This window comes from Budorcas taxicolor, chromosome 16, assembly GCF_023091745.1.
Source record: "Budorcas taxicolor isolate Tak-1 chromosome 16, Takin1.1, whole genome shotgun sequence".
NCBI lineage: Eukaryota > Metazoa > Chordata > Mammalia > Artiodactyla > Bovidae > Budorcas > Budorcas taxicolor.
The window spans coordinates 52,836,900-52,848,535 of NC_068925.1; the positions used below are offsets into that span (position 1 = coordinate 52,836,900).

The following is an 11,636-nucleotide window of genomic DNA, read 5'->3' on the forward strand; positions in this document are numbered from 1 at the left end:
ATGCCTACAAAACAGACATACATTTAATTAAGTAATTCCAACTTTTATAAGTTATTAAAATAAATACCCTCCCCGGATAACTAAAATTTTCCAGGAGCTAAGTGATATCTCTGAACAAAAGAAAGGCTAATCTGTGATGGAGAGTGTATGACAATTAGAATATTATTTGTTACAGGTGGAGCTATTTGCCCCCAAAATGCACAGGTTGACCCTCTAATCCCCAGTACTTCTGAGTGTGATTATATTTGGAGATGGGGCCTTTAAAGGGGTAACCGAGTTAAAACGGGGTTTGAGGGAGACCTGAGCTCCATCCCTGGGTTGGGAAGATCCCCTGGAGGAGGGCATGGTAACCCACTCCAGTATTCTTGCCTGGAGAATCCCATGGACAGAGGAGCCTGATGGGCTATAGTCCATGAGGTTGCAAAGAGTTGGACATGACGAGTGACTAAACACAGGGTCACAGAAAGAGAGTATGAGATACCAGACCCAAACACACAGACACAGACGGAGTTGGCTACCTGCAACACAATAAGACAGGCTTCACAAGATAGCAAACCTGCTGACAACTCGATCTTGAACTTTTAACCTTCAGAACTATGGGAAAATAAATTTCTGCTGTTTCAGCCACCCTGTCTGTGGTATTTTGTTATGGCTCCCCTAGCAAATTAATATACAGAGTGAACTCACAAATACCATAAGGATAACCTACCAGCATGAAGACTGGTACTTGAGGGCTGCTCTGCTCAACCAATAATTCTGAAGTTTCTCCTCTGTATCAGGCCCTCAAATAGATGTCAGGAGACCACACAGACTTCAAGTTAGTAATGTAGCATGAAAGTGGCTTACCCATTTCCCCTCTGAAAACGCGTCCCCAGAAAACTCCAGTCACCATGAATTTCTGAAGAGAAATCACACTAACTCTTCCTTCTCTCCAATATCCCAAGAAATTCAAGAGACATAAAAGTCACCTTCTCTTATATAAATGTCTTCCAAGGAATAAAATGCTCTTACCCAAACCTTCGAGTTCTTGAACTACTTCTTTCCAGACAGGCTCAATGTGGATACAGCTGAAGCACCAGTCTGAGGTGATCTTAATGAGGTAGGGTTTCTTGAAGCTGTCTGGAACCACTTCATTCACATAGTGTGAAAAGTGCAATAAATACTTCTCATCAATTGAGTCCCGCCGTTCGGAATTAAAAGGGAACTGAAAAAAAGATTCGTCAAAATAAAAATTCTCGTGGAAGTGGCGGAAGCGATACTCTCGCTGCTGCTGTTGCTTCTGGTAGCCCTGGCTCTCCCCAGCATCTCCATAGTGGTCATAATGTGATCTCTTTTCTTCATTGGAAAGAATCTACAAAGAAAGGGGAAGAAAATAAAAAGTTCAGAAAACAAAATAGCAAAAAAAGGGCCACAAAAGGACTTTCCTGTAAACACCTCTGAAGATAAAGGAAGAAAATAAATGTAAAGATACAACACAATTTGATATTTTAAATGCAGTCACTCAACCTACTGTGAAACTGTTCTCTTAATAGAAAAATTAAGTATTTCAAGACCAAAATACTTCAACTGTGTAGCTAGCTACTCAGGCTCATCTTGGCTTTAAAGATTCTGAACTATCATAATACTAAACACATCAATAAATCAGAAAACTTTTTTTTTTTTGCTGTGCCGTGGGGCTTGTTGGATCTTAGTTATCTGACTAGAGACTGAACTCAGGCACTTGGTAGTGAGAGTGTGAAAGCCTAACCACTGGATAGACAAGGAAGTCTTAAATTTAACATAACTTTGACATTAGGGCTCAGCCATGAGAATGTTGACTTAGTCGTATTATCTAAGTTGGAATAATTCATTCAAACGAATGTATGAAAAGTTGTGAACACCAAAAAGGAGCCATAGGGTTGAATTCTGTGACTGTATGTTAGCTGACTCTTACTGAGAAATGACTTTGAAGTCTAACTCAAGAACCTATTTTAGGATGAAGCATCATTCTATGAGCTAAGCGCTTTCTGCTGAAGAACATTACTCTAACACAGATCAGGAAGCCACGGACTTATCTTTCTTACATATTCCACATGAACTTACTTAAGCTGATATGTTGGAAAACTGTTAAAAACCTCGTGCTTAAATGTATTTGTAACCTTGAGTCACTTTAATAAATATAGGCAAACTGGTCTGCGTTTCTTTAATGTAAGCTTCTAGTATGCATATGGGCTCAGTCACTAAGTCGTGTCTGACTCTTTGCAACCCCATGGACTGTACGCCACCAGGCTCCTTGTGTCCATGGGATCCTCCAGGCAAGAATACTGGAGTGGGCTGTTGTTTCCTCTTCCAGGGGAATCTTCTCGACCCAGGGATCAAATCCGAATCTCCTGTGCTGCCAAACTGAGCATGTAACATAAGGAAGTAGACATTCAGGGTTACTCTAAAACTCCAATTAAAGCCTTTAAAATAGGGCAGTTTCTCTAAGAGCAGAGTGTGTAGGCACTGGTTTCAACAAATTGGATGTAGTAAAAAATGCTGTCTCTACCACTTTTTAGACTGGGTCAAGGGCATGGGGAGCATACGCTTTCCAAACTTTACAAAACTGATCATCTAAGATAAATTTTACAAAAGCCAATAGATGCATCATAAAGTTTGACACGATACCTCGTAAGCCTTGCTAATTTGAATGAACTTGTCTTCTGCTCCAGGATCTTTGTTTTTGTCAGGATGCCTGAAACACAAATGGGCAGGTGGTGACGGTGGATTTAATGTTTTACACATGGTTAATTAACATCCTTGTACACAGAGTTCACTATGTTAGAGGCAAATGGAAGGGCATTTTGCTAGAACAGTTCCTTAAAAATAAGTGGGAGAAGCAATTAGTCGCTTCACGTGACTACAGTAAATGAAACTGTGAAACAGGCAATTTCTTCCCACAGTGCTTTAGCCAGGCACATTTTCAAAGCACGAGATAGCATTCCAGGTTTTCACTGAGGAAGGGTGGAATGTATATCTGTCTTTATACTGCTCTTGAACACCGCTGGAGCCCAAGGCTAAGGTCACTTATTAGTAAGAACCAACTTCTTTTCCCAGGATGGCAGCATTTCATCCCAATGTTAGAATGATATCAATGTAGATGTTTCTTCTGACAACTCAGGTGGACAAAGCAGTTTTTAGGATACTCCATGAATTTGTAATAACCATGTTCCAAACGGTATCTTGTTCAAATTAGAACGTTTTAATTTTCAATATTATCCTGGTTATTCCATTCTGCCTCAGTGCCTTTTATTTACAAAATAATGATTTCAAGGTCACATGTTTTAAAAATGTGAGGAAAGTCTACAGTTTATGCAAAGTGATTTCAACTAATATTGGAACTAACATTTGCACAGCTGGCAATTAACTGTATCTATCTTGCTGTCATATATTATTCGGTAATATTCTTATATTTACCAATTCCAGCTTTGGAAATTTTAAAGTCTTAGTAAGTAGGGGCCGGGTTTTACTTCCTTAGAACTCTCTAACATCTAAATCAATGTTTTATACCAACTGATTTTTCAATGTTCATTTTATTAAGAGATTCTATTACAGAGCTTATTTTTTAAATAATCACTACTGCTAACTTCTAGTAAATTTCTTCTAGCAAAGGTTCTGGAAAGAGAAACAATCCACTGGGAAGCAAATGACTACTAAAAACAGTACCAAGCATATTTGAATAAGAAAATTTACAACTTGACCAACTTATTCTAGCAGGAGCATATTTGAATTATAATATTCTGACTTCTCTAAAAATAAAGGAACTTCAAATTGTTGGCTGGTGAATTTAAACATCGCTCCTCCCTTGAGTATTTAATCTTGTTATGAATATTAGTGGGAAAAAAACTCAGCTAAATGTGATGAAAATAATGATTTAAGGAAACAAGATGGTGGTTCCAGAATATGCTTCTGGGCAACCAAAGGAAAAAAGAAAAGCGCTTTCAATATTCAAACTCAGGCCAAAGGCTAAGAGGATAAAAATCATGCAACTGCACAAATGCAGATTTAAAATACAGAACTCGGTAGGTGGGGGAAGAGAAGGGAAGAAGGGGCTTTTAAGGAGATTGAACCGAAGAGAGAGTATTGGGGGCTGGATTAAAACCACAGATCCTGAAACAGAGGAAGCCAAGGCCGGAGGACAGGCAGGAAACCACGACCGTTTCTGCTTATAAGGAATATTTTCCTGATTATGGGAAAATACCGCAAAGTTGAAAACATTTAGAAAAGGATAAATTCACCTCTAGGAAAGCACCATCCAATGCTATGTTCAGTGTATAAGCAACATTTCAGACTACAATATAATGAAAGTGAAAGTGTTAGTCACTCAGTCATGTCTGACTCTTTGTGACCCCATGGACTGTAGCCCGCCAGGTTCCTCTGTCCATAGAATTCTCCAGGCAAGAACACGAGTGGGTTGCCATTCCCTTCTCCTGGGGATCTTCCCGACCCAGGGATTGAACCTCAGTCTCCTACATTGCAGGCACATTCTTTACTGTCTGAGGCACCAGGAAAGCCCACAATACAATATGCAACTTTTAAATTTTAAAGTAAGGAAAAATTTGTATTTGGTATTCATTGAGCATCTACAAATAGGGAATAAAAACGAAGGCGCTACCTTTAAGGGAATAAAAATGAAGATAGAAAAAAATAATAAAGTATCAGACAAATCGATTTACTGTTTAGGGGACTGACCATGTTGTACCCATTTGCTTCAAATCAAATTTTATGATGCCTTTTTCTTGGGGTTGGAGGAGTTATTTTACCAATGTAGGTGACACAAGAAAAGTACTTATGATAAAACAATTATTGGGAGAGAAATGTCATTTTTCTGAGATTAAAAAGGAATTTAAAATGGTTTTACCAAGCAAAGAGAAAGCTCTTGAACAGGGTAAGTGTTAATCGCTCAGTTGTGTTTGACTCTTTGCAGCCCCATAGATTGTAGCCCACCAGCCTCCTTTGTCCAAGCAATTCTCCTTGGAGTATCTCCTTGGAGTAGGTAGCCCCCCTACTCCAGGGGATCTTCCCGACCCAGGGATAGAACCTGCATCTCCTGTACTGCAGGAAGACTCTTTACCACTGAGCCACCAGGGAAGCCCTGAGCAGGGTAAGAAATACTATTAAGTGATAAAACAGCAGAGGAAAACTACAAATCGAATTCAGTAATTAACTATTCCCCATGGAGTAGCTCATTATGAAAAGTCAAACAGGAAATTGCTATTTTTCAGTGTACAAGTGACCCTTGAACAACATGGGGGCTCAGATGAACTGCACAGTTCAAACCCATGTTGTTTGAGGGCCAATTGGATATGAAACCACTATGAAATGAAACAGTTTCAATGATAAAATATTACCAGAGCCTAAAAAGCAGAAAATAATAGTACAGTGAAAATATAAGGGTAAAGTAAAATTTTAGACTTTCACTAGATGATAGTTTATTTATATGTATGGTGACATAACACTCCTAAAGAGAATCTAATTAAGGAAGTGAAGCATATGATTCATTTAATTTATATTATAACAACTTTTTCAGCTCTGGAAGACAGAAAAGTCAAAGCTATACATTTTAATAGGATCCATAAAACCAAGCTACCATTTTTGCTTTTAAGATTTCGTGAAAGGCTATATCTTGTTGAAAAGAATGTTGCTACCTCATGAATTAATTGCAGATTTATGTATTTTGCTTTAAATACAGAGAGGCAGGAGATTGAAATGATGTAGTAAAGAAAGTGACTTTGCTGTAGAGTCCCTGGAGAGGCCATGCACAATCAGAGACTTCATTTTTAGTATCCAATTCTGGGTATCTCATGACATGAATATGGTCTAAAATAGTTAGGTATTCAAAACATTCAAAACTATAGTTCAAACTACGTTTCACCTTTACCACCACCAACTGGATACTAAGATGCACTTTTCACTGAAGAATAATGGTATCAGGCAAAGTCAGGCACAGCCTGCATTGTCATCTGCACGTGGCAGCTTTGCTGCTGTGTTAACTTCCTACCCACCCAGACTAACCCACTCACTCTCACTTCTGCCCAGATAGGCAAGTGATTAAAAAACAAAACAGCAATAAACCTGCTGGTGCAGAAGGTCAACCTATGGAACCAAGAGTTAATACAGACTTCCCAACTCTGAGCCTAGTTGCTCACCCAAAAAACAGGGACAGCAATATCTGCCCTCATGGGGGTAATAATAAGGCTTAAATGAGATAAAACAGTATAGAACCTGGAGCCTAGCATGCAGTTGGTGCATGATGATGGCTCCCATCCCTAACTTTCTTTCCTTACTCGGGTGGCTCACCCAGCTTTTGTCACCTGTGTCTTCACTGTCCCTTCCTTCCCCGTGGCTCCCCTCCAGCTATATAATCCATTATTGCTACTCTGTCATGTCCAAGGCACTGATAATGTTTGTCCAAAATAAGCTTTAAATTCATTGCTTTCCTGCTAAATCACAAACACTGGCATATTCCCTAGCATATACAACATCTACAAGTAAAAATTAAGACTTTTCTATATGATAATTTTTTTAAGTAATGTACTCAGTTCCTGAATATTCTCTTTAAATTGAGAGCAAAAAGCTCTTACTATAAAAATTTTTTTTAAAGCTTCGAAATTAATAATCTAGAGAATAGGACTGGGTAGTGTTCCCTTTAGTAATGATACTCATGAAGAGTTACTTTATGAATAACGTATCATGGGAAGGGCAGCTTATCTATTGTTGATTATATATATTATATATTTATACATATAATTTATATAATATATATTAAAATGTATTTATTAATTAAAGTTCCCTCCTACTTACTTTAATATTAAATAAGCAAATAGTATCAAGGCGGTTCTTTAAGCCAAAGGATTCCTAAAAGGGTTTCATAGTAACTGGGCTTTTGATTCTAAAAAATTATAAAATAACATGAATATACGTTCTCCCATATAAAATATGTTAGACAAACATATATTATATACTTAATGAACACAGAAACAGAGACAAATAAAAGCTAACCATAATTTAGGCTTCATTCTCCTGCTAAAACTGCTTAGCTTATTTTAAACCTCTATTTCTTTGTTTCACCTACCATTCCCGGGCGAGCTTCTTATAAGCCTTTTTAATATCAGCCTGACTGGCTGTTCGGCTGACCCCTAGGACTCTGTATGGGTCAAAATCCAACGCAGACAGAATTTGCAGGATCAGAACCAGAACTATCAAGAATTGCCAGGAAATGCTCAACTTTTTCACTTCCATTTCTCTTCCTTTCCAGAGCTGAAATGATTGAAGAGGCAATAAGTTTCAGTGGTAGAAATCTGGACAGTCTGACTTTTTATGTAAAGGTATAAGATGTATAGATGAAAAACAAAACAAAAGATATTTTGCAGGAAAAGTACCAAGCTGCCTGACCCCACCTTCTTAAATGAACACCCTTGCTACTATTTTTGAATATCACAAATAAGAACTATTACAGACGAAGAGACGAGCAATAAGATAGCAACTCTCCAAAATCCTTGGATTAGAAAAGCTTTAGAAATGACTGAAAACAAATAAGATGAAGAAATAATAAGCAAACGCAAGAAAACATACATAGGGAAATCTAGGCAACTACATCTCTAACATACTATTTCACATATTATGACAGTAACAGTTTAATCTTTATTTATTTAAAAAATTTCTTTGGCCACATCACACAGTATGTAGGATCTTAGCTCCCTAACCAGGGATGGAACCTGCACCCCATGCAAAGGAAGCATCGAGCCTTAACCACTGGACCAACGGGGAAGTTGTCTGACAATAATAGTTTAAACCTAAAATATGTGGTTAGAGAATCCCTTTCTGAGCACTTGCTAAATAAATTCATGAAATCGTAAGATTTACTATATGCAAAACTACAAAATAAGATAGTTGTGATGTTATTGGGAGTTAAATAAGTACAAGGATGAAAGTGAAGTACTCTAAAATAAAACTGGAGTTACAACTTCACACACCCCAATTCTCTTGTCACCATGCCCATTCAAACAAGAAAACAGGAAGCTGTCTTTAATCACTAGAGATACTGTAATTATAAGTGGAGACCTCAGATGAGAAAAAGTGGTGAGAAGAGTTTTAGTTTGCCATCAGAGTGGCATTAATGGCAAAGACTGTAGACCAGGTACGATCTTCAAATGTTAAAGCTCCATCCCCGCTGAGGGTAGTGACTGAATTCACTGTGGATTTTGAAAGTAATCCTGTCAAGTTAACAAGGTAGTGCTGCATTGCACGGACATATTTACACACTCCAGGATCATGATCTTTGTGATATCACACAGTGATTTTTCAAAGGTCATATTTATCTTGTGTGTGAAAGTTGCTCAGTCCTGTCCAACTCTGCGACCCCATGGACTATACAGTCCATGGAATTCTCCAGAGGATCTTCCCAACCAAGGGATGGAACCCAGGTCTCCCGCATTGCAGGCAGATTCTTCAACATCTGGCCATCAGGGAAGCCCCATATTTATCTTGGTTTCTCACAATCACTAACATCTTAAGCATCAAGCATCTAATGTGATATCTTACTTAAGGGAGCCAAAGCTGTAACAGTGTGGATTCTGACAAGTGGGAGTCTAAATGCTACCTCGGAGTCTTCACCAAAGACTAATCTGATGGCCACTGTTTAGGACTGAAAGCATGCCGAATAAAACCCTAAAACAAAAAGAAGCTTCTTATTTGTTAAGGCAACCTATAACCTATTCTGTCGTACAAAATACACACAAAAAACCTAAAAACTGAGAAGGCGATGTAGCTATCAGTTAAGCACATAGACTGGAATCAGACTAACATTGGGATCTGTCCTCCATCGCTTTATGACCTTGGACAAATTACTTAAAACTTGCTAAGCCTCAGTGTCCTCCTTCATAAAATGGGTGAAAATAATACCAGCTTGAAAGGCTCGACATGGGAGTTAAACGGTATAGGATTTACTGAGCACGGGGTCAGCAGCCAATAAGCAGTATTTATTACCATTATTTTTTCTACCATGCAGTGCAACCAGTGCCTTATTCAACTGTGTCAGTCGCCTCCACTTAGAGAGCCCAAGTGCCGGGGCGCTGTGTTCTTTTGCTGACAGCTCGACCGTACCAGCCTCAGGACAGGAAACAACCTGCCCAACAGGTAGGTATCGCCCTCGGGCAGTATCCCCAGGACCAGGCAGACGCTCCCAGAGACATGCTTAGGTCTGAGCCCCGCCTCGAGCTCCCGCCGAACGTCGCAACCCTCCAGGAGACAGCCGCATCCCTCGCCGCCCCCGAGAGCCCTGGGTCTGGCCCTATCGGCTCCGGGTTCTCCCCGGGCCCAGCGGGGACCCGGAACGAGGAAGAACTGACTGGAGATCCCTAAGCCTGCCCGGCCCCGCCGCGTCCGCGGCTCCGCGCGTCACGCCGGGAAGGAGTTACCGGGAAAGGGCACCGGCCTAACCGGCTGCAGCGTCCGTGCTCCAGTTAGTCCGCCGGGCCGGGAGCCTCCGGTCCACACCAGCGCTTGGCGGGGCCTGGGGAGGGGAAAGAGAAGGGACGAGCCGCAGGGTAGTCACGTGATACTTAAAGGCCCGGCGCACCAAAGGCGGGGACAGGACAAGTCGAGGTCTTCTACTCTGTGAATCTGTTTTGACCCTTGCCACCCGCCGTCTGCGCGTGGACCTGGCACGGTTGCCATAGGAACGAGGAGCGCTCTCCGGCGGGATCCAAAGGGAAGGTGGTGACCAAGGAGGCCGAAACGTGCCTCCTAGAGAGGCAAAGTCGCTATGCATGATGGGATGCCAAAAGACCTCCCCGATTCAGGGAGGAGTTTCCACCTCTACCAGGAGATGGCCCTTGTCTAGCAGCAGTTGCTAGGGTGGGGAAGCTTTCGCTGTTCCCTAGTCTCTTTAACCCTATTCTTAGACTCCGAGAGCGTCAGAGTTGGAAGGGACCTTAGGGATCGTTTCTAGTTCAACTCCTCCGTATCCTGATGGAGGAGACTGAGGCCCAGAGAGGGGTAGAGACTTGCCTAAGGCTTAGAATCCAGGTCACTTAATCCTATATCCCCAAAAAGCGATTTCCACTTTAGATAATGTGCTAGATCCTGTCCTAACCACGGGAAAGGATATGTGTGTGGTGATGGGGGGTGGGGAGGGCGATGGGGGAGAGGCGCAAGTAAATGTGATAAGCCTTCCGTGAGCCAATGACATAGATTCCTTGGGGATATGAAGATTTTATATTCTCCTGCCTTGCTTATTTACGCTTTATTTCCTTTGCATTTATCACTATCTAACATATTATATCTTTCATTTATTTATGCTGTTTATCACCTGTCTCCTCCTACTGGAATATAAGCACCTAAAAGCAGGACTTTTAAAGTCTCTTTTGTTCACCTCTATATTCTTGGTGCCTCTACAGACCTTGGCATAGATAGGATTTCAGTAAATATTCGTGGAATAAATGAGTGAATGGGGTTGAAGGTTAGCTGCTCAAGAGAATATATTCTAAAGTAGATTCCCAGTTGCGAGTGGACTTTGAGTTGGGTTGGAATTTAAACCTCTACCACTACTACCTCTGTGATCTTGAATGGTGACTTCACTTCCTAGAGCCTCAGAGTCCATGTCTGAAAAAGAGGGGAAAAGAATCTCATCTCCCTGTAGGATTGTAGTCAGGGAGAAATTAGATAAAACAATGTAAAATGGCTTGCACAATGCTGGGACTTAGCAATTGCTCAACAAACAGCGATTTTTTTTTCATATTTTTATGTTGTCTGTGAGGTTTTTTAAAATATTGAAATATAGTTGACGTATGAGCAATTTTTAAAACGAGGAAATGAGCCGTACAAACTGGTAATTCAGAGGACAAGATTTCTGCTCTTTTTTTTCCTTATGGGAGGTGCTAGGGTGGGAGGGAAGAAGGGAATGGAATACTGTACGGTGGGCTTGGTTGGATCGGACAAGTTTGGAACAGTAAACACAGTAAACAAGGAGATCCCGGCATGCTAAAGGATAATCAGTTTCACTGCGGACAGGGGGCAGAGCTAGAGGGGTACGATGCCCTGGAGCGGGACAGACACGACATGGCTCCAGGCACGACATTCTTAGTAGAAACATGAGCACCCCCCGCCCCCGCCCCGAGACTTTATGAACAGTGCGTGCCTCTTTATCTCTTTGCGACCCCATGGGCTGTAGCCCACCAGACTCCTCTGTCCATGGACTTTTTCAGGCAAGAATGCTGGAGTGTGTTGCCGTTTCCTTCTCCAGGGGATCTTCCCAGTCTAGGGATGGAACTTGGATCTCCTGCATTGGCAGGCGTTTTCTTTACCACTGCGCCACCAGAAAGCGAAGTGCTAGAGAATCCTGGCTAGGAGCTCCTGACGACGGCGCGGAGGTGTGTCCTGGGGAGGTTCAGGCTCTAGAGGTGTGGCGGGGCGCCGGGGACGAAGCTGAATAGCCTGGATGTAGCGGGGTGGCGGGGCCTGGGGGCGGTGCAGTGACGCGGAGGTGTTTCCTGGGGGCGGTTGGACCCCGGGGGCGTGGGTGAGTGGGGGCGGGGCGCAACGCGGGGCAGGTCCTGGGGAGAGGGCGGGGCGCGGCGGCCGAAGCCCGGAAGCGGACAGAGGCGACGGGGGTCCCT

At 41.8% G+C, this 11,636-nt stretch overlaps 1 protein-coding gene across 1 annotated transcript in view; it reads right to left on the reverse strand.

Moving 5' to 3' along the window:
* The window catches only part of DNAJC16 (DnaJ heat shock protein family (Hsp40) member C16), a 38,103-nt gene extending 28,655 nt beyond the window's left edge, over window positions 1-9,448 (reverse strand). Inside the window, exons 1-4 of the mRNA XM_052653695.1 lie at window positions 9,438-9,448; window positions 7,094-7,278; window positions 2,647-2,713; window positions 1,012-1,351 (exon numbers count right to left, since the gene is read on the reverse strand). Coding sequence (XP_052509655.1) covers window positions 1,012-1,351; window positions 2,647-2,713; window positions 7,094-7,260 — 574 coding nt within the window. The 5' untranslated portion in view covers window positions 7,261-7,278; window positions 9,438-9,448. The remainder of the gene's footprint in view (window positions 1-1,011; window positions 1,352-2,646; window positions 2,714-7,093; window positions 7,279-9,437) is intronic.
* Window positions 9,449-11,636: the final 2,188 nt, after the last annotated feature.